The sequence below is a fragment of the Ciona robusta genome, chromosome 9 (assembly GCF_009617815.1).
Source record: "Ciona robusta chromosome 9, ASM961781v2".
Lineage (NCBI taxonomy): Eukaryota > Metazoa > Chordata > Ascidiacea > Phlebobranchia > Cionidae > Ciona > Ciona robusta.
Window position 1 is genome coordinate 8049882 of NC_143243.1, and position 22581 is coordinate 8072462.

The 22581-nt window shown below is 44.9% G+C and overlaps 1 protein-coding gene across 28 annotated transcripts in view; it reads left to right on the plus strand.

Moving 5' to 3' along the window:
* Positions 1 to 22581, plus strand: part of LOC149731924 (titin-like) — a 163307-nt gene that overhangs the window by 97869 nt on the left and 42857 nt on the right. For all 28 annotated transcript variants that reach the window (XM_089885393.1, XM_089885399.1, XM_089885394.1 and 25 more), the window contains 28 exons: positions 59 to 296; positions 367 to 690; positions 760 to 874; positions 960 to 1147; positions 1222 to 1336; positions 1414 to 1556; positions 1625 to 1754; positions 1838 to 5734; positions 5808 to 5914; positions 5984 to 6590; positions 6665 to 6788; positions 6863 to 7153; positions 7222 to 7358; positions 7430 to 7658; positions 7729 to 18489; positions 18562 to 18814; positions 18886 to 18990; positions 19061 to 19445; positions 19518 to 19724; positions 19797 to 19970; positions 20049 to 20171; positions 20290 to 20586; positions 20662 to 20769; positions 20825 to 21004; positions 21075 to 21229; positions 21411 to 21555; positions 21632 to 21782; positions 21859 to 22010. In XM_089885393.1, coding sequence (XP_089741519.1) covers positions 59 to 296; positions 367 to 690; positions 760 to 874; positions 960 to 1147; positions 1222 to 1336; positions 1414 to 1556; positions 1625 to 1754; positions 1838 to 5734; positions 5808 to 5914; positions 5984 to 6590; positions 6665 to 6788; positions 6863 to 7153; positions 7222 to 7358; positions 7430 to 7658; positions 7729 to 18489; positions 18562 to 18814; positions 18886 to 18990; positions 19061 to 19445; positions 19518 to 19724; positions 19797 to 19970; positions 20049 to 20171; positions 20290 to 20586; positions 20662 to 20769; positions 20825 to 21004; positions 21075 to 21229; positions 21411 to 21555; positions 21632 to 21782; positions 21859 to 22010 — 19841 coding nt within the window. The remainder of the gene's footprint in view (positions 1 to 58; positions 297 to 366; positions 691 to 759; positions 875 to 959; positions 1148 to 1221; positions 1337 to 1413; positions 1557 to 1624; positions 1755 to 1837; positions 5735 to 5807; positions 5915 to 5983; positions 6591 to 6664; positions 6789 to 6862; positions 7154 to 7221; positions 7359 to 7429; positions 7659 to 7728; positions 18490 to 18561; positions 18815 to 18885; positions 18991 to 19060; positions 19446 to 19517; positions 19725 to 19796; positions 19971 to 20048; positions 20172 to 20289; positions 20587 to 20661; positions 20770 to 20824; positions 21005 to 21074; positions 21230 to 21410; positions 21556 to 21631; positions 21783 to 21858; positions 22011 to 22581) is intronic.

A 22581-nucleotide genomic window follows, 5' to 3' on the forward strand; every position in this document is an offset into this window, starting at 1 on the left:
ACCTCACACTATTATAGATATGTAAAATACGGAGTTGTTACAAAACATTGTGTTGCAGGATTGTGGCAGCTAACAGCGCCGGTAATTCTGAACCTGGTGAAGAATCCGAGACCGTGATCTGCAAGCCTATACTGAAGACACCAAGCGCACCACGGGATCTGAAATCTGCCGGTACTACAAAGAATAGCATCACCCTTCAATGGGTAAGACCCGATGATGATGGTGGTAGCCGAATCAAGGGTTACATTCTTGAAAAGCGTGAACTTAGACGACAGACATGGCAGCCATTGGAAAAGGTAAACATATATCACGCTGTTACTATATGGGTGAGGCTCACTTTATTTTAAATGCTCAATATTTTATAAGGAATTGGAAAACGAGACTTATGTCATTGAAGACCTTAAAGAAGGAGGTTCGTACGAGTTTAGAGTTGCTGCGTTTAACGAGATTGGAACGAGTGGTTGGACACAATCGGAGCCCATTGCTGCTGTTAGCATGTTTAGTGTACCAGAGCAACCACGATCGCTTAAGATCGACGAGTTGTTCAGATACCATGTCGTGCTCAGCTGGAAAGAACCAGTTTTCGATGGCGGTGCACCGGTTGTGAGTTACTCCGTAGAAAAGCGAGAGAAGCTTTCGCAACGATGGGTAAATGTTGGCAAAACAGAAAAGGCAGATTGCACATTCAAGGTAGAGTGTTGGAATCTTCAATACTTATATGCTGTATCTGGATAGAATACAATACATCTATCTGTTTAGGTACGAGATGTAAAGGAAGGAACTGAATGCCAGTTCCGTGTGATGGCTGAAAATGAAGCTGGGCTTGGCAAACCAAGTGAACCAACTGAGATAATCACAATTCAAGACCCTAAATGTAAGATACGACTATAAACATACTTTTACTTTGAGTTTGTTTAATTTTTTTAATGATAAATTTTTAAAACGTCATTCCTTTGCAGCTCCACCATCTGAGCCATTAGACTTGAAATTGGTCACCACAAGTCCTACTTCCATTACCCTTGCATGGACACTACCTGCCCTGAATGGTGGACTCGATGTTACAGGTTACTTCATCGAACGTTGTCTTGAAGGTGGCGAAGATTGGGTCCGTTGCAACGCGGCCCCATTTAAAACAACACAGGGCGAGGTATATACTGTAATTCATTACAAAACATACACGACACTTCGCTTTATGATTTTTAAACGTTGTTTACATTGCAGGTTACTGGATTACGTGAAGAACGATCTTACATTTTCCGTGCCTTTGCCTTGAACGAGGCTGGCGTAAGCGAACCAAGCAAACCAACCGACAGCATTGTAGCTAAAGAACCGGACGGTAACTATTGGTTTATATCTTTGTATTCCGATTTCGCTGTTTAAACCTCGGTGAATAATTTGACATTATTTGTGTAGCGGCACCGACCATGAAAATGCTGCAAAACGACATCGTGCTTGTTGCTGGTGAGAAACTGCGTGTACGAGTTCCAATTACTGGATCACCGAAGCCAAGTATAACATGGACACGTGACGATAAAGCAATGAAAGAATATGTAAAGGTAAACATTACCCCGCTATTATGCAATGACTAATGGTTTACAATATTTTATTTAATTCATTTAATTAGGTTTCACTGGACGACAACTGTTCAGTTCTTTTCATTCCCGCTGCCATTCGTGAAGACGGTGGCCGGTACACTCTAACCTTGGAAAACAAGATAGAAACAATAACCGGATGGTGCCACGTCACAGTAATTGGTATGTTAACTATCTGTATCTGAAGTTGTTAAATTAATGTTACGCAAATGGCGTATAAATTTTTAAACTCGTTTTTTATCTAGATCGACCTGGTATTCCGATCGACTTTGCAGCCACTGAAATTACCAAATCAACTTGCCAACTTACATGGAAAGAGCCACAGGATGACGGCGGTTCCGAGATCCTGTTTTATTCCGTAGACAGACGAGAAGCTGGCAGGAGGACATGGACACCAGTCGTTGCTGAAGTGCGCAAAACAACCTGGCAAGTGACAGAGCTTCTTCATAGGAATGAATACAACTTCCGAGTTACAGCTCACAACAAGGTCGGCGCTGGTAAACCAGTAGAATTGGCAAGTGATATTATGGCTGTGGATCCTTTGTCTGCTCCTTCAGCACCAGAAGAGCTTACTTACTCAGAACCAAGAGCAAAGTCAGTTATTCTATCTTGGAAGCGGCCAACCAACGATGGTGGTTGCACCATTACTGGATATATTGTTGAAATGAAAGCAAGTGATGAGGAAAGATGGAACGTTGTTATTCGGGATCATGATTCTACCTCTGTAACCGTCTTGGGCCAAATCGAGGGCAAAGAATATGCCTACCGAGTTGCTGGAGTAAACAGGATCGGGATTGGACAACGAAGTGAAACACCAGACCTTATCATGGCTAAGGATCCGCTTGCAGTTCCAACCATAGAAGTTAGTCAAATACTAAGAAAGGGGTTGGAAACAAGAGCCGGTAAAGAAATGCGGATAGAGGCAACTTACACGGGTGTACCAAGACCGATGATCAGCTGGGTTCAGCAAGACAAGGTCGACACACCCGTTGAGGAAGATAAGGCAAGATCGACATCGATGATTGCATTTGATGGAACCACAAAATACAGAGTACCAGACGCTAAACGATCGGACAAGGGAACTTATTTGATTACCGCCGAAAATGACCAAGGAAAAGCGACTGCTTCAGTTGTTGTAAACGTGTTGGATGTACCATCGCCATGCAAGGGCCCGTGGTCGTTTGAAGACGGAACGAATGAAGCAGTTACTCTGCGATGGAAGGTACCTGAGGACGATGGTGGTTCAGATATCATCAATTATGTCATGGAGATGAAAGAATCGAACAAGAAGGTTTGGACGAACTTGTCGACAACTCTTCAGTCAACAAAATACCGAGCAACAAAACTCGTAGAAAACAAAGAATATATCTTCCGTGTTTGCGCTGAAAATAAGATGGGACGAAGTCCTTGGCTTGAAGCTGCACCATACGTTGCTAAGTTGCCATTTGATCCACCAGCAGCACCGGAGAAGCCACTTGTTGTGGATGTGACTCGAAAGTCAATGACCGTCAAGTGGGTTGAACCGTACGATGGTGGCAGCACAATCTTGGGATATTGTCTTGAGAAGAAAGATACTTCAGCATCGAGATGGTCGCGAGCATCAAGGGAACTCATCCGAGCCGTGGAGTTTGTAGTCAGCACTGGCTTGACTGAAGGACTTACCTACCAATTCCGAGTTTCAGCTGAAAACGAAGCCGGACCAAGTAAATTCAGTCAGCCGAGCGACTACAATGTGTGCGAGGATCCAGTCTTTGCTCCATCTGCTCCAAGAAAGCCGAGAGTAGTCGACACTACAAGCAGTTCCATTACACTAACTTGGGATCGACCAGAAGGCGACGGTGGCGATGCAAAACTTAAGTACATTGTTGAGCAACGGTTGGCCGATGGATCATGGAGTCGATGTAATGACAAGGACTTGGATTCAACAACTTTCACAGTTGAGAATCTTCAAGACGGACAATTGTATTCTTTCCGAATCAAATCAATAAACCGAGGTGGTGAGAGCAGTCCTGCCACACTTCCAGAAGTAGCAGCTCGAGATATGATTGATCTTCCTCATATTGAGTTGGACGACAGTGTGGTTGCTGGAATCACAGTTGTATCGGGTAAAAAGTTTGTTATTCCCGCCAAGGTTACTGGAAGACCATACCCCGAAATAACTTGGACCAAAAATGGCGAAGATGTTACTGATCGGGGTGATGTCAAAAAGACCGAAGATGGTTCACAAGTGACCGTCAAACGAAGCATTCGATCAGATTGGGGAGAGTACAAGATTTCTGCAAAGAATTCCAGCGGAGCCAAGAGTGCAACTTGTCTCGTCGTTGTTCAAGATGCACCTGGTGCCATAAAGGAGCTCAAGCACGGTGCAGTGAGCAGAAACTGCATCACTCTGAAGTGGCATGCTCCAGAAGATAACGGAGGCTTACCCGTTAAGAAATATCACTTGGAAAAGCGAGACATGTCAATGAGAGCATGGCTCAGCGTTGGCAGCACTGACAAGTTTTCAATGGATGTTACAAACGTGCTGGAAGGAGCTACTTATTCCTTCCGAATCTGCGCCGAAAATGACTTGGGTAAAGGCCCGTTGACAGAATCGATTCCTGTGCTTTGTGCCGAACCATTGGTTGTACCTGGTCGACCTGAAAACCTCAGGATCGAAGAAAAGAAAGACACGTCTATTGCCCTTCACTGGGTCACACCACGATTTGATGGTGGCAGCAAAATCAAAGGATATATCATTGAAAGAAAGGCTGAGGGTGAAGAGGAATATATTGGTTGCAACACCGGACTCATCGAAGAAACGAAGTTTGTTGTTAAGGAATTGGAAACCGGCAAGAAGTACGTTCTTCGTGTGAAAGCAATCAATAACATTGGAGAGAGCCAACCTGCCCTGACACAACTTACTGAAGCAAAGGAACCGGAAGCCGAACCTGAGATCAGTTTGGATGTTGGAATCAAAGGATCAATGCAAGTTCGTGCAGGAGCCAGCATTCATCTTCCAGCAACTGTTCTTGGAGTTCCTGCTCCAGAAATTGTGTGGACGAAGGGAGAAGATGAAAAACTTGTTGATGGCGACCACATGAAAATCATCAATCAAAACAAAACCTCGTCAATGTATATTGAGAAATCAGTTCGATCTGACGATGGTGTTTACATGGTTACTGCCACGAATTCTCTCGGTAGCAAGACTGCTAGGGTTACAGTTTTGGTGCAAGATGTCCCAGCGGCACCTCTGAACTTTAAACCGACAAAGGTAACTGCTGAAAGCCTTCTACTGACTTGGGAAGCAACGCCGGATAATGGCGGCGCTGACTTGATGAATTATGTGATCGAGAAGCGCGAGGGAAAGAACAAAAACTGGACCCAGATGAGCACAACTGTGATCGACACGAAGTTCCGAGTTGCAAAACTGACCGAAGGTACTCAGTATCAGTTCCGAGTCGCCGGCGAAAATAAGTTTGGTGTTGGACACTATGCTGAGAGCGAACCAGTTATTGCTAAGAACCCATACGATCTTCCAGGACCACCATACAAACCAACTGTTAGCGAAACCACCAAGACAAGCATGCTTGTATCATGGGAACCACCGTCATGCGATGGAGGTGCAGAGATTGAAGGATATTGGCTTGAAATGAAGGACAGTGATTCTCCACGATGGAAGAAAGTCAGTCGAGCTCCTATCACGAAACCACCGCTGGTAGGTTGCTCCTACAAGGTTCTGCAGCTCGTTGAGGGCTTAGAATACAAATTCAGAGCATGCGCAGTCAACAAGGCCGGACTTGGACCTGTCAGTGAAGAATCCGAACCTGTAAAAGCCGAAGATCCCACCTTTGTTCCTAGTTCGCCAGAGAAACCAGAGGTTACAGATATTACTGCAACTACATTGTCACTAAGTTGGTGCGAGCCAGCAAACAACGGTGGAACACCAATCCTTGGCTACATTGTTGAATACCAGGACCAAGTGAAATGCGAATGGACGAAGCTGCTTATCGATGAGAAGGAGCTTATTTCTGCAACTACAGCAACCGCTCCAAACTTAACGACAAGACTTCGATACCAATTCCGTGTTTCTGCTGTAAACAAAGTTGGTCAAAGTGAACCAAGCACAGCAACTGCATTTATTGAAATTAAAGATCAAATCGGTACGTATCATTTTAAATTTTAATCGTTTAAACATTGTTTCGGTAATAATGCCTAAATATCCTGTCATTGCAGAGCCAGCCTCGATAACGTTGGATGTTGGAATTCAAAACGTTTTGGAAGTACGAGCCGGTGCTTCAATAAAACTGTTTGCTAAAATTCAAGCCAGGCCAGTTCCTGAGGTAAATATTGAAAAATCCTATAATTTGTGCTATAATTCAGCAACCATTTTACTTATCATTTTTTTTTAGATTCGTTGGGAGAAAGACGACAAACTACCGCTACCGGGAACCGCTGTTGTTAAAAACACTGATGACTCTTCTGAAGTTACCATTCCCAATTGCGGCCGAGATAACAGTGGTCGATACACTGTGCTTGCGAAGAATACTGGAGGTCTACGCACTGCTTCATGCAAAGTGCTTGTCAAAGACACCCCTGGGGCACCGGAACCACTGGTGGTTTCTAATGTCACCAAGAGGGCTGCTAAACTCGCGTGGAAAAGCCCAAGCAACGATGGAGGATCAAAGATTCAAACCTACATCGTTGAGAAGCGAAGAGCCGATGGTCGAGGATGGGTGAAGCTTGATTCTTCAGTGTCAGCCACGCAGTTCAATGTTCTGGATCTTCTTGAAGGCTTTGAATACTTTTTCCGCGTCTGTGCAGTCAATGCAATTGGACAAGGAGTGTACGCTGAGACATCCGAGCCAATCCTAGCGAGAGACCCAACTTCGGTTTCAGACCCTCCATCGCACTTACGAGTGACTGGCGTTACCGGAACAAGCGTTTCATTGAAATGGAACGTTCCACAGTTCCTTGGAAACTTACCGCTTAAAACTTACATCGTTGAACGACTTCTACGTACGTTTAACTTTTTCACTTAATATTATATGTTAATATTATTTGCATCATTTATAACGGCTAATTATTTGTAGGCGAAGAAACTGTGCAGACCAGTACAGTGGTAATTGAGCAAACTACACAACAAACCACGGAAGGCACTGCTATAGTTCAAACTCAAACATCAAGAAGCCAATCAAAGGGCGATAACTGGACAAGGTACTTCATTTTAAATTTGTCTGGCAATGTTTGTGTATGTATACGAAATTAACCACCGTTCTTGTTCATTTCAGCTGCAACCCGGCCAAGTTGACCGAAACTAGCTACACCGTGACGAATCTCAGCGATACTGAGAAGTACACCTTCCGAGTGCTTGCTGAAAATGAGGTTGGCGTGAGCAGACCATCCAACAGCGTGGGCCCGGTAACATGCAAGGACGACCTTGTGTATCCGACCATTGAAACGGTTGAGTTCAAGGAGCTTGAAGCTGGAGCATCTATTGATCTCTTTGCTAAGTTTACTGGAAAACCAAAGCCTGAGATTACATGGAATCTACAAGAAAAAGAAATTAAAAACACGGACAGGTATGTGTTCTTTATTAATGTATAAATAACTTGCATTGTACTAGTTTAATTATTGCACCATTTTCTAGGGTTTCTGTGACAACCGATGACAACTCTACAAACGTTATAATTTCCAAATCTATTCGATCGGATACTGGTGTGTACCAAGTTGTCGCGAAAAATACAGCTGGAACCTGCACTAAGAATATTAAAGTCAACATTCTTGGTAAGTTAACCCCGTCATAGATTTGCGTGTCATAAATATGAACCTGGTCATCAATACAACATTCATTTCAGGCAAACCCACAGCACCTGAGCTGCCATTCACCTTTAGTTCGGTTACTGCTTCCGAGATTACAGTGTCTTGGATGCCACCAAAGGACGATGGTGGAAGCAGGATTACAAACTACACCGTTGAAAGGCAAGAAGAGGATCGAGACTACTGGCATTCGGTTGCTGAGTGCAAAGACTTGAGCGCGACTGCAACGTCGCTTAAAAAGGGAAAGAACTACTTATTCAGAGTCAAGTACGTTTAGGATTTGTTATCTTACTTAAATATGAGTATGCTGCTTAATAAAATTGCCATGTATTTATAGGGCTAATAACAAATACGGAGCCAGCACTTGGACTGTAAGCGACACTCCATGCGAAGCAAAGAACCAATACGAGTGCGCATCTGCACCAGGACAACCACAAGTGACTGGTGTATCAAGAGATGCCATGACCGTATTCTGGAACGTACCTGAAGACGATGGTGGTGCTATTATTTCAAACTACATTCTGGAGAAACGATCTCGCACCAAGAAGAAGTGGTCCAAAGCTACCACTGATGAAATTGGTGGTAATCAATACCGAGTTCGAGGGCTAAGAGAAGGCCACGAGTACATGTTCCGAGTTGCTGCAGTGAACGCTGCAGGACAGAGCGAGTTTTCTCAACCAAGTGACTTAATTTTAGCAAGCGCTGCAATTTCTCCGCCTGGACCACCATTCCCAAGCGTCAAAGACACAACGAAAAATGCTGTATCGCTCGCATGGAAAGTTCCAGATAGCGATGGTGGCTCTAAGGTCAAGGGATACCACGTTGAGATGCGGGTGGCTGATTCCGAGGATTGGGTAAAGGCCACAAAACATGATCAGCGCTCCTGTGAGTTTGTTGTGCCGGATCTCGTCGAAGGTAAACAATACTATTTCCGAGTTGTCGCGTTAAATGCTGCTGGACAAGGAGAGCCTGGCTACATTGCCGAAGCCGTAACAATTCAGGAAAAACAAGATCTTCCAGAAATTACTCTCGATGCGTCTTTGAAAGACAAGATTGTTGTAAAGGCTGGCGGAGTTATTAAAATTCCGTTGTACGTTAGTGGCAGACCACAACCGACTGTAGCGTGGGAGAAAGATGGAAAAGATCTTCCAGAAGAAGCCAGAGTAGGAGAAGCAGGAGGTAGCCGAGATCTCGTCATCCGAAACTGTCAGAGACAACACTCTGGAAAATACACTGTCATCGCAAGCAACGCTGCAGGAGAAAAGCGTTTGGATGTTGAGGTTCTTGTTCAGGACGTACCAGGAGTCTGTGGAGGTCCTATTGAACCAACCAATGTCACACGTGACACAGTTGGATTTTCGTGGTCTCCTCCAAAGGACGATGGCGGGTGTACTATTACAAACTATGTGCTTGAGAAACGGGAATCGTCACGACGATCATGGACTAGAGTTTCAATGACTGTGACACGAACGTCTGCTGTCGTGCAAGGTCTTATTGAAGGCGAGTCCTACATGTTCAGGGTATCGGCCGAAAACATTCTCGGAGTTGGTCCAGGTATTGAGACATCAGTACCTATTACCGCCAGGGATCCAGTTTCGGAGCCCGGCAGGCCAGAGGAACTTCGTGTCACTGACGTAACTCGTAGCACCGTGAGCCTTGCATGGAAGCCACCAAAGTCCGACGGTGGTTTGCCGATCTCAGAATATCTCGTTGAGAAACGGTTGGTTGGACAAGAACGACAATCACCAGCTACGGAAAAGATGGTACGGGACACTGAGGTTACTCTGGAAGGATTTAATGAAGGCGACAACTACGAGTTCAGAGTAATTGCAAAGAACGATCGAGGTACCGGCCCTCCTTCATTCCCAACAAAACCTGTTGTATGTCGAGACATCATTGAACCACCAACTCTGAAAATTGATGCAAGAGAGAAAGTTATTGTTAGGGTTGATGAGCCTTACCGTATCTTGGCTAAGATTTCAGGACGACCGGTACCTACTGTTACATGGGAACAAGATGGCAACACGGTTCAAACCGACGCAAGATTCCAAATCAAGACAACTCCAACTACAAGCGCCCTTGAAGTACACAAAGGAATGCGAAAAGATAGTGGGCTTTACAAAGTTACAGTTCAAAATGAAGGTGGCCAACGAGATGTTAAGGTTATTCTAGCAGTTGTAGATAAACCTACACCACCACGTGAACTTGAGGTTAAAGAGGTTACGCGTGAACATGTGATTTTATCATGGAGAACACCTGAAGATGATGGCGGCTCTGAACTCCTCAATTACGTTATTGAGAAGCGGGACATCTCTCGCATGATGTGGACTACTGTCAACTCTACGAGCCTAAAAACAGATTTCCGCGTTAACAAGTTAACGGAAGGTTCAGAGTACGTGTTCCGAGTCATGGCAGAGAACGACCAAGGTTGTTCTATTCCAGCTGAGACCCAAGGCGTTGTAGTGAAGGACCGATACCGTGTTCCAGATGCACCCGATGCTTTAACCATCAAGGAGGTACGAAAGGAATCAGCCGGTCTGTCCTGGAGCAAGCCATACGACGGTGGAAAAGCCATCTTCAATTACGTTGTTGAAAAGCGTGAACTGAAGAGCGAGCGATGGGTTCGTGTCACTAAGGAACTGATTAACGAAACTAGATACACAGTTACCGGACTTTACGAAGGCAATGAATACGAATTCAGAGTAGCTGCTGAAAACAGCGTCGGAATTGGTGCAAAATGTCTTCCATCTAAGCAAATCAAGGCTGAGAACCCAGTATCTCCACCTGGACCAGCAGTCAACCCACACGTTAAGGGTATTTCGAAGAACACTGTCACTGTTACTTGGCAAAAGCCTCGTCATGACGGCGGTGCACCAGTGCTTGGGTATATTGTGGAAACACAAAAGGCTGGTAGCGAAGCTTGGAAGATTTGGTGCACGCAAGAAACACAAAAGACGACAAGTTACATTATTCCTGATCTGACCGAAAACTACGAATACAGAGTTCGAGTTACAGCTGTAAACAAAGCTGGTCTCAGTGAGCCTGTTATGGTCAAAGGAACTGTTGTCGTGAAGGAGAGACAAGAAGCGCCAGAGATCGAAGTTCAAGCAAGCATGTCTCGAGAGCAAATCATCAAATCAGGATTGCCTTTGAGTTTGAGCGCCATCGTTCGTGGAAATCCGTTCCCAACTATTACTTGGAGCAAGAACGATGAAGTGATTCCGGCTACAAATGAACGATTTGAGCGTTCCGTTAAGCATGGCATTGTCAATATACAAACGGAAGCTTCAGCTCGATCGGACAGTGGGCGCTATTCATTAACTGTTGAAAACGGAGCTGGAAAGAAAACTGCATCTGTCATTGTCAATGTTTTAGACACACCAAACGCCGTATCGCACATTCGAATCAGTGAAATAAGGTCCGACTCGTGCTACCTTAAATGGAAAGCACCGTCAGACAACGGTGGTGCGGTCGTCTCAAGCTACAAGGTTGAACGATACAACGTGGAATCCCAAGTGTGGAAGCCAGTAGCAATGGCAGCCAAGAAGACCAGCTTGATGGTGAAGTACCTGACAGAGGGTCATCACTACAAGTTCCGAATTGCAGCAGAAAACCAGTTTGGCCTCGGTCCAAATATCGACTCTGACGAAATCCTTGCGAGAGACCCAATTCACACACCAGGCCCGCCAAAGAATTTGGAAGTATCAGACATTGATAAAACCGCAATCACTGTTTCATGGATGAAACCAGACAGAAATGGTGGAGCAGCGGTCAGTGGCTACATTGTTGACTTCACTGAGCTTGGTAACGAAAAGGATATTGATGACAAGCGTAAGGCAGGCATCAATATTGACACAACCGGTGAAGAATGGACCAATTTCAAGACTGTAACAGAAACATCATGCACTGTGACTGATCTTAAAGAAGGTGTGCTGTACAAGCTACGAGTTCGTGCCATCAACGAAGCAGGCGAGAGCCGACCAGACCATACTGTGCCGGTTGCCCCAAGACAGAAGTTGTCGTCTCCATCGATTGAAATCGACGTTAAGACTCTGGAAGGTTTGACTGTAAGAGCAGGAAGCACACTCCGCATTCCCGCAACGATACACGGCGTGCCCGTACCTACAGTACAGTGGAGCACTGCTGATGGAAACGTTGTGGTAACAGATGAACGCATAACATGCGACACTGACAACGTATCAACACTTCTTACTATAAGAAGTTCTTTGAGATCAGACACGCAAGAATACACGTTGACAGTGAAGAACGATGCTGGAACAAAATCCGCAGCCGTTCACGTAACTGTTTTGGACAAACCAGCAATGCCAATCGGACCGATGAACATTCTCGAAATGACACCAGAATACGCCATCATTTCTTGGAATCCACCGAAGGACGACGGTGGCTCACCAATAACAAACTATGTTGTTGAAAAGAAAGACACTTCTAAACAAACATGGGGAGTTGTGAGTTCGAAGAGCACAAGAAACAAATGTAAAGTGCCGCGTCTTATATCAGGAAAGGAATATCTCTTCCGTGTCAGCGCAGAAAACAAGCACGGAGTCAGCGATGCTCTTGAATCGAAACCAGAGGTAGCTAAACACACATTTGATGTTCCGGATTCTCCAGGCGTTCCAGAAGCCAGCGAAATCACAGAGACTGGATGCACCTTGCATTGGTCGGCACCGGCTAGTGATGGCGGAAGCACAATTCTTGGTTACACTGTCGAAAGACTGGACAAGGAGAGTGGGCGATGGGCTAAAGTCACACATGATCCTTTACTTGGATTCACAATGCGGGTTAAAGGTTTATTTGAAGGAAGACTATATGCCTTCCGTGTTACTGCTGAGAACCACGCTGGAATGAGCAAACCCTCTGAACAATCTCCATTTATTAAAGCATTGCGACCCATGACAACCCCGGGAGCTCCAATCAACCCCAAGGTTGCTGATCACGATTGTTCGTCAGCAACATTGACTTGGAACAAACCACTTAAAGATGGCGGTAGTGCTATCACCGGATATTACGTTGAGTGCCAACGTATGGATATAAAGCAGTCGGCTGATGACCAGTCGGCCAAGGAATGGGCACGAATCAATACTAAACTGATTGAAAAATGCGAATTCCGCGCACCAGGCTTGAAAGAAAACATTGAGTACAAGTTCCGAGTTCTTGCAGTGAATGAGGTTGGCGAAGGCGAGCCTCGCGACATCCCAGAATCTACAATCATTAAGGATGTTTTAGAAGAGCCAGAAATTGATCTCGATGCGTTCATGATGTCCACAGTCACCTACAGAGTTGGACAAACTGTGAAGTTGACCGCTCGAATTAAAGGACGTCCCGTACCAGAGGTAGAGTGGCTTAAGGATGGCCATGCTGTTGATTTGAACAGATACAATGTTCAACGTACAGCAATTGGAACAGAACTTACCGGTAAAGAATCGGAGCGTTCCGACAGTGGTGTTTACACTCTGAAAGCCAAGAACTCAGCTGGCGAAAAATCAGTAAAGATTAATGTCAATGTTCTTGACAAGCCAGGAATGTGCCGTAATCTAAAAACCAGTTACATCACCAAGAACTCGTGTGTACTGTCTTGGGACAACCCAGAAGATAATGGCGGCACAGACATCATAAACTTTATCCTTGAAATCAAAGAGCCGACTCTTCCCGGATTCTCATCCTTCGGATGGACGATTGTCAGCTCTGAAGGAACAAAGAAAATGATCAAATGCACCATCGTGGAGAACCATGAGTATTTCTTCCGAGTATCCGCAGAAAACAAGTGTGGTGTTGGTCCAAGCCTAGAACTGAAATCTCCTATTACTGCAACGGATCCTGCACAGGTCCCACAATCACCAAGAGACATTAAAGTAATCACAACCACAAAGAACACCGTTGAATTGGGTTGGAGCAAGCCGGATTGGAACGGTGGAAGCCCCATTATCTCATACCAAATAGTTGTGATGAAACGGGGTACAAAAGATTGGAAAGAAGTGGAAACAAACAAGAATGAATGCCAATGGAAACTTACCGACCTTGAAGAAGACGCGCAATACAGATTTGGAGTGATGGCACGAAACAAGGCTGGTGTAAGCCAAGTGTGTGTCACAAAAGATTACGTGACGGTTTGTGAAGATGTCATTATGCCAACCGTCAAGATTCTGACAACACAAACTAAGGGCGAGATTCTTGTACGCGCTGGAACTGATTTGATTATCCGTGCCTCAATGGCTGGCCGACCCGCACCAGATGCAGTGTGGAAATTAGGTGATGTTGATCTTTTCAAAGTTGCCCGTACCAGCATCAAATCTACCGAAGATGAAACACGTCTTACTATTTCGAACGCGACCCGTGCCGACTGCGGCCACTACGTTGTTTCGGCTAGTAATAGGATTGGAAGTGACAGTGCAAGCGCCCAAGTTAATGTCCTTGACAAACCAGGACCTTGCGTTGGCCCGATTAAGATCATTTCACTGAACAAAGACCGTTGTACAGTTGCATGGGAACCACCGACGGATAATGGCGGTTCTGAAATTACCAACTACCAGCTTGAAAAGTGCGAGACGAGAAGGATGGTTTGGTCAGTGGTCACTGCCTCCGTAACAGCATGTACATACCCAGTGCCACGACTCCTTGAGGGCAACGAGTACATTTTCCGAGTGAAGGCAGAAAACAAGATGGGTGTCAGCCAAGCAATTGAATCCTCACCCGTTGTTGCGAAGAGTCCGTATGACAAACCAGGAGCACCAGACGTTCCTGAAATAACTAAGATCGGAAATGGAACAGCTACTGTAGCATGGAAAGCACCTGAAAAGGATGGCGGAAGAGACATCTCCGGCTACTATCTTGAAAAGCGTGAGAAGAAGGGTGTGCGATGGTCGCCTTGCAATACCAAGTCCACCATGGAACGCCGCCTTAATGTGGTTGGTTTATCTAATGGATACGACTACCAATTCCGAGTTGCAGCCGAAAACGAGATGGGCGTCGGTCAACCAAGCGAACCAAGCAAGATGGTCACAATAAAAGAACCTACCGAAGTACCTGGACCACCATCTAATCCAAAGGTCGTTGATACCACAAAGACCTCCGTCACACTGAAGTGGGCTGCACCTGCTTACGACGGTGGTACACGAATCCTTGGATACGTGGTTGAATCCAGTGTCGAGGGTCTTGACGACTGGAGAAAATGCAACGTTGGTGTGGGCACACCTAAGACTACGGAGTTTGTTGTAACCGGATTGCGTCAAGAACAAACTTATGTTTTCCGAGTTGCTGCCGTCAACGAAGTCGGGCAAGGAAAATATGAAAGCGTTCCTGGTGCAGTAAAACCAGTTGAGATTTTGGAAGAACCCGAAATTGATCTGGATGCAGATATGCGCAAAAATATTGAAATTAAGGCTGGGTCAACTCTTAGACTCTTAGCCAACATCAGAGGACGTCCTAAGCCCAGTGTTAAGTGGACCAAGCAAGGAGCTACTTTATCGCGTCGTGCAGATGTTGATGTTACAGATTTGAAGACGACATTGGTAGTACCTGACAGCACTCGTGAAGATACCGGCAAATACACCTTAACAACATCAAACGCAAAGGGCTCAAAATCCATCAATATCAACGTGAAAGTATTGGATACACCTGGACCAGTCAGCAACATTATTGTTAAAGACATCAAGGCAACATCGGCTCAAATATCTTGGACACCACCTGATCTGGATGGCGGCTCCGAAATCATCAACTATGTTGTTGAACTTAAGGAGTCCGACAAGAAGACGTGGTCCGTAGCAACAACTGAATGCCCAAAGACAGCATTCCGTGTTACCAAGCTCGTTGAAGGCAAAGACTACTACTTCAGGATCAAAGCCGAAAACAAATACGGAGTTGGCGTTCCTGCTGAAATCCCGAAACCTGTAAGAGCACGTCATCCAATAACTGAACCAGGTCCAGTCAATAAGTTGAAAATAACTGATGTTACAAAATCAACTGTTACCTTGACTTGGGTTCAACCAGACCATACCGGAGGAAGCAAGATCACTGGTTATGTTATTGAGCATCAAGGAGAAGGATCAACCAACTGGTCAGAGTACAGAACTGTATCTGACACGACAGTGAGCGTGGTAAACTTGTCAAGTAAGAAATACAAGTTCCAGGTTAAGGCAAGAAATGAAGAACTTTCAGGTCCTCCGAGAGAGACAGATGTTGTGGATGTAAAGGAACCAGCTGAAGCTCCAAAAATTACGATTCCAAAGGAAGTCAAGGTTCGATCAGGCAAGAAACTGGTCGTGGAAGCTGGAATTACCGGCAAACCTCATCCCGTAACTTACTGGATGCGAAAGGGTGTTGAGTTGGTGGAAAGTGAGAAGTTATTGATACAGAAAACATCATCGACCGTATCACTCACTATTCCGAAGGCCGAACGACATCATTCTGATGAATACATTATAAGAGCCGAGAACGCTCATGGAAAGAAACAGGGAACCGTCAAAGTTGAGGTTCTGGATAGACCAGCACCTCCAACCGGACCTGTTGAATTCAAAGACATCAACATCGACACTGTTACTCTACTCTGGAGCGCCCCCGAAGACGATGGAGGTTGCCCAATCACAAATTATATTGTGGAACAATCGGAGGCAGATCACCCTGGTTTCAAAGTGATCAGCAGCACCGTATCAAGAACAACATTAAGAGTCGGAAAACTAAACAAGGATTCCGAATACGTGTTCCGAATCAAGGCTGAAAACAAATGTGGAGTAAGTGATGTACTTTCCTCTGCTATGGTTAAGGCAACATATCCATTCACGGTACCAGGAGTTCCATGTAATCTGGACGTGGTTAAGATCGGAAAAGAATCCGTGACTCTATCATGGGACGTTCCAGAAGTCGATGGTGGCAATCCAGTGCGCGGTTACAACATTGAGAAGAAAGAGCTAAACAGTCTTTTGTGGACACCTGTAAACAAATCTCTTGTAAAACGACGTGAAGTCGTAGATAACACTTTGCTTGAGGGTATTGAGTATCAGTTCCGAGTTCAAGCATGCAATACTGCTGGAGCTGGCGCTTTCTGCAAGCCGACCGAACCACAAGTTGCAAGAGATCAATGTGATGCACCAGGCAAGCCTGATGTCATTGATGTCACTGACACAACTGTTGAGCTCGGATGGACAGCTCCTCGAAGCGATGGCGGATCGAAGATTGCAGGATACATCATTGAAAAGCAAAAGCTACCAAGTGTAAAATGGGTGCGCCATATTACAACCAGAGGGCCACAAACTGCTGTGGTTTTGGAAAACCTGGACGAAGGGGAAAGGTATTGTTTCCGCATCATTGCCAAAACGGCAGTCGTTGTGTCGAAGCCATCGGAACCAACAGATGCCACCCTTGTGCGACAAGCCATTGCAGCACCTGGCATTGTACTCGATGCATCTTGCAAAGATTTGCTCGAAGTAAGAGCAGGGCAAGATATTGTAATCGAAGCTACAATTGCCGGTAAGCCAAAACCAACCGCTGTGTGGAACCGTGCTGGTGGAGAACAAATCAAACCTACAAGCGATGGGTCGATTGTGGTCGAGAATGTGCTCAACCAGTCCAGGCTTATAATTCGAAGTTGCAAGCGATCAGATGCTGGCAGCTACGTGTTAACTTTAGAAAACACAAGCGGATCTACTTCAGCCACTGCGAAAGTTCGAGTTCTTGACGTTCCTGGAATGCCAGAAGGACCAGCCAAGTTTTCCAACGTTCTTGCAGATCGACTTAAGCTTACATGGTCTCCACCCCTTGAGGATGGTGGGGCAGCTATCACTAACTACGTCGTTGAACGCCGTGAAACATCTCGTCCAACTTGGGCAATGGTCAGTGGCAGTGCACAGAGCACCGAATTGAGCGTGCAGAAGCTCATACAAAATCACGAATACGAGTTCAGGATTTCTGCAGAGAATAAATATGGAATCGGGCAAGCTTTGGTTACTCAGCCAGTTGTTGCAAAGAATCCATTCACTGTACCATCTGCTGCCGAACCACCGATTGTGTCTAATGCAACGAAAGAAGGCATGACTGTCGCATGGAAGTCACCATCTGATGACGGTGGCAAACCAATCAGTGGTTACTACCTGGAAAAGCGTGAGACTAAGGCTGTACAGTGGGCTAAAGTGAACCGACGACCAGTTTCGGATCGTTCCATCAAAGTAACTGGACTTATTGAATGTGCAGAGTATGAATTCCGGGTAGCTGCAGAAAATGCGGCAGGCATTGGAGCATTTAGTGCACCATCAACGCCAGCAACCGCCGACGATCCTAAGTACCCACCAGGTCCTCCAGCTTTCCCTAAAGTCATCGACACAACTCGAAGCACTGTCGAACTTTCTTGGGGCAAGCCAGCTTATGACGGAGATTCACCGATCACAGGTTATGTTGTGGAAATGGCAAACCCGGAAAGTCCCGACAAGTTCGACCGCGTCGCATCCACACATATCACCAAGTACACAATGACCAGCTTATCAGATGGACGAGAATACCGATTCAGGATCAAGGCGGTAAACACTATTGGTGAGTCGGAAGCCAGCGAGGTACCTGGAAGCGTTGCTCCTAAGGATATTTTGGAACCTCCAGCAATTGATCTGGATGTTTCAATGATGAAAGCGTTGGTCATCCGAGCTGGAAACACAATTCGCTTGTACTGTGGACTGAAAGGACGTCCTGCACCACGTGCGAGCTGGGCCAAGCTTGGAGATGAGCTTACAATGAACAGAGTTGAAGTAAAAACATCAGACTGGGACACGACATTGATGGTTCCAAACTGCAATAGGGACGACTCTGGAAAGTACATTCTGAACGTTGAAAACACCAGCGGTACTAAATCTGCAACCGTTATTGTTCGCGTTCAAGACACACCGGGGGCACCTGGACCAATTGTGTTCAAAGAAGTGACTTTGGAATCTGTTTCTATGGCATGGGAAGCTCCAAACAACGATGGCGGTTCTGTTATCACAGGATATGTCGTGGAGAAACGAGAGTCCACACGAAAAGCTTGGGCGACAGTCACTGCTCAGTGCTCGCGAACGTCATGGACTATTAACAAGTTGGAAGCTGGAAAGAGCTATTTCTTTAGGTAAGTCCCTTAAACCTTTGAAATATTTTTAAGACTTTACTACGTGCATATTCTTATATTGTGTTGTTTTAGGGTCATGGCTGAAAACGAGTACGGTGTTGGTGTTCCATACGAGACTCCTGAACCAGTAAAGGTTACACAAGAACCTGGACCTGTTCAACGATTAGAGGTTGTTGAGACGACCAAGTCAAGTGCCACTCTTAACTGGTTGAAGCCAAACCACGATGGAGGAAGTCGGTTGATTGGATACATCGTTGAAATAGCGCCAAAGGATACCGATGACTGGGACGTTGCTGCTGAAGATGTGAAAGTACTCAGCTACAAGGTACTGTAACGATTCTAGTTTGATCACTTGCTCGGTGCAGCTGGCTTGATTTACCTCATTTATTGTTATAGATTACCGGTCTAAGCGACGGCAAGGAATATTCTATTCGAGTATCTGCCAAAAACCAAGCAGGAACTGGGCAACCAAGAGAAAGAAACCTTGTTGCCAGAGATGAGGTGAGCCTTTGTTTATTCTGTTACGGTTTGGTTACCATGTACAGTCTTTTAAATCGATTTATATAAACAGACAACTCTTCCATCCTTTGATTTGACTGAACTACCAAACATGACTTTCTTCGCACGAGAGGGAACGTCAGCCAAGTTGAAGCTTCCAGTACAAGGCGCTCCAAAACCTGAGATTAAATGGTCAAAGGACGACGAAGACTTGAAACAGGACACCAGGGTTTCCGTTGAAGACACACAGATATCAACTGTTGTCGTCATCAAGGAAGTGAGAAAAGTGGACGCGGGAAAATACTCAGTGGCCGCCACTAACGTTGTTGGGAAGAAGACCGCCATCATTAAGGTTGTTGTGGTTGGAAAACCAGGAGTTCCTCATGGCCCGCTTCAAATCAGCGACTTAACTGCTGAACATGCAACGCTAACTTGGAATGCGCCTAAAGACACTGGAGGTAATGTACCGACAAACAATATTAATACAACATAACTATGTAGTTTTACCAATGCTTACATTTTATCCAAAGGTTCGGAAATCACCAACTACATTGTTGAGAAGCGTGATATCGCGACTGGTACATGGTCGCTTGTGACGTCATCAATCGCCCGACCGACATGCCGTGCATCCGGTTTGATTGGTGGCAACGAATACACCTTCCGAGTAATGGCAGAGAACCGATTCGGTGTCAGTTCACCATTGCTATCCGAGACCGTTGTTGCAAAATACCCATTCAGTAAGAAACGCAGTCTATTTACATTCCACTTCACTTATGGTCCATATCTTTATTCGATTATGTTTTCTTTAGATGTACCTTACGCTCCAGCCGCACCAGAAGTAACGTTATGTAAGCGCGACTCAATGATGGTACAGTGGAAACCACCAAGAAAGGATGGTGGTTCTCCAGTTACTGGATACATTGTAGAAATCAAGGAACGCAACTCTATTCTGTGGAAGAACTTGTGCAAAACTCACACAACAGGTAATGCACTGCGCCATCCCTCTAAATGCACTACCAAATTGCAATCGTGTATTTTGACAAATCACATTTTCTACATAGAATGTCGAGCCTTGAACCTTAACGAAGGGTTGGAGTATCAGTTCCGTGTATATGCATTGAACCAAGCTGGACAATCCGAACCTTCTGACGCATCTGCTGTTAAATATGCCCTTGATCCTGTTGGTAAGTACAAAAGATATTACCTACAAAGTACATGGTAACACCCGTGTTATAACGACTATCGTTGCGTGTTCAAGGCCTGTTTTCCAATTTGATGATAATCATAAACCTTGTACTTCAGGGCCACCATGTCGACCAATCGTTTACGATTCAACCAACGAGAGTATTTCTGTTCGTTGGGAAGTACCAAAGTTCGATGGCGGGCACCGCATTGTAGGTTACGACGTTGAGCGTTTGAATCTGCCTGGAAAGAACTGGGTTCGATGCAATGTTGGAAATATATCAGCAACAAATTTCGAAGTTACAAATCTTACACCGGGCAGTAGATACGACTTCCGTGTACGCGCTAAAAATTCCGCGGGATCCGTTTCTGAACCGTCAGAGACAACAGGAGCCACCGTATGCAAAGAGGAATATGGTAAATTTGAGAATTCACTAATAGTTGCCAAACAATTTTAAGGTCACTTTTAAACTAATGTTTCTATGTTTGCAGAACCTGCGAGTGTCTCACTGGATTTGGCTCTAATGGACGGTTTAGTTGTTCGTGCTGGTGAAGACGTACAGCTTCACGGAATAACTGAAGGCAAACCGCTACCAAAAGGTTTGTGTAATATAAATATGTCAGTATCGTGTTTAACATTACATTCCGGTTACAGTAACTTGGTCATTAAACGAGAAGGAGCTCAGAGATACTGATGACATCAAGATAGAGAGATCAATTGCCCAAGCAACGCTCACAATTAAGAATGTCAGATTGGTCAATGGTGGAAATTACACAGTCACCGCTTCAAACCATTATGGATCAAAGTCAGCAACTTGTCGCGTACAAGTACTTGGTAAGTGGAATAAATCTGTTTGTTTGTTTCATATTATAACACAGATCATTATGCTATCCATTTCGTGCAGACAAACCTGGAGCCGTTACCGCACCTGTTAAGATCACCGGAATGACTGCAGCCAAATGCAAGCTTTCCTGGGGAGCGCCACAAAACAACGGTGGAAGCACAATCACTAATTACGTTGTGGAAAAGAGAGAAACCAGCCGTCTGTTATGGACTTCGGTATGTGCCACGCTATCTGCTGTGCACTTGTGCCTATATTTAAATATAACTTATCCCGATGATACAGCACAAGCAATCCCCGTATTGGCAGACGCGTATAGCCTTTTTTTGTTACTGCTAGGACATGTTTAGCTTAGCTTAGAATGAGCCTGTAGTTTATAAAACTGATACTTGATAACAGGTTGGAGACGCTGGTATGCATTGCGAAATGAACTGCCAGAAGCTCATCACAGGCAACGAGTATATCTTCCGAGTATCTGCTCAGAATAAATACGGAGTTGGCCCGCCCACCGAATCGCAAGCAGTTGTATGCAAAAATCCATTCGGTAAGTTACAGTTTTAGCAGTTATAAAACAGTTTTTAGGTAACATGTTAGAAAATTTATTTAACTTTTGTGTACAGATGCACCAGGCGCTCCTGGCAAGCCAACCGTTACTAAGTCTACAAAGACCACCATGACTGTGACCTGGGACAGACCAGAGTCGGACGGCGGTAGTGAGATTCTTGGATATTATTTGGAACGCCATCACAAGAAAGGATTGAAGTGGATTAGGTAATTTAAAATGATTCTATAGGGTTACAGTTATAGACAGCTGCATCAGTTACTTAATATATCGTTGTTGATTTAGATGCAACCACGAACCGATTCGGGAAAACAGACACAGGGTAACTGGACTCACAGAAGATTATGAGTACGAATACAGAGTATCCGCTGAAAACAAGGGAGGCGTTGGACCATTGAGTGATGTATCTTGTACCACAATAGCCAGGGATCCCATATGTAAGTTTCACACCTTGGTATTATATAACGTTTCTAGAAGATGTTACGTAACCACAACTGTCTGGAATTCCCATTAGGGAATCAGATATAAAGCGCTTTCGAAACTATTCTAATAACATTGTCATTGTTTCCATATAGTTAAAGGTCTCGAGACAGCTTTGTGGTCGGTTCATATTTTTGCTTCAAAACATTAGCCATGCAGCAGGTAGCTAATTCAAGGTTAGAGAAACAGAACGTTAGAACTTCAGTTTCGTATTCTAAGAATGAAAATCGTCGAAAATGGAATAACGATCTTAACGAAGCGAATAAAGCTTTAGAATTAAATAAGCTTGTTTCAGAAGATGCCAACAACTTTTTTCATTCAGCACTTCCTAAATCACAAAGGTCTAGCTCTTATAGTCGAGTTGAGAGCTTGGGGCGAAGTGCTGGAATGTATAATGTTCGTTCATCCTCACTAGATAGGTTTCCATACCTTAAAACTTATAGAGAAGACTGTAAAGGTAGGAATGTTCAGTTCAAAGCAGAAAACTATTTCAACCAGAATATCCATTCCAAGTTTGATCGCAATAGG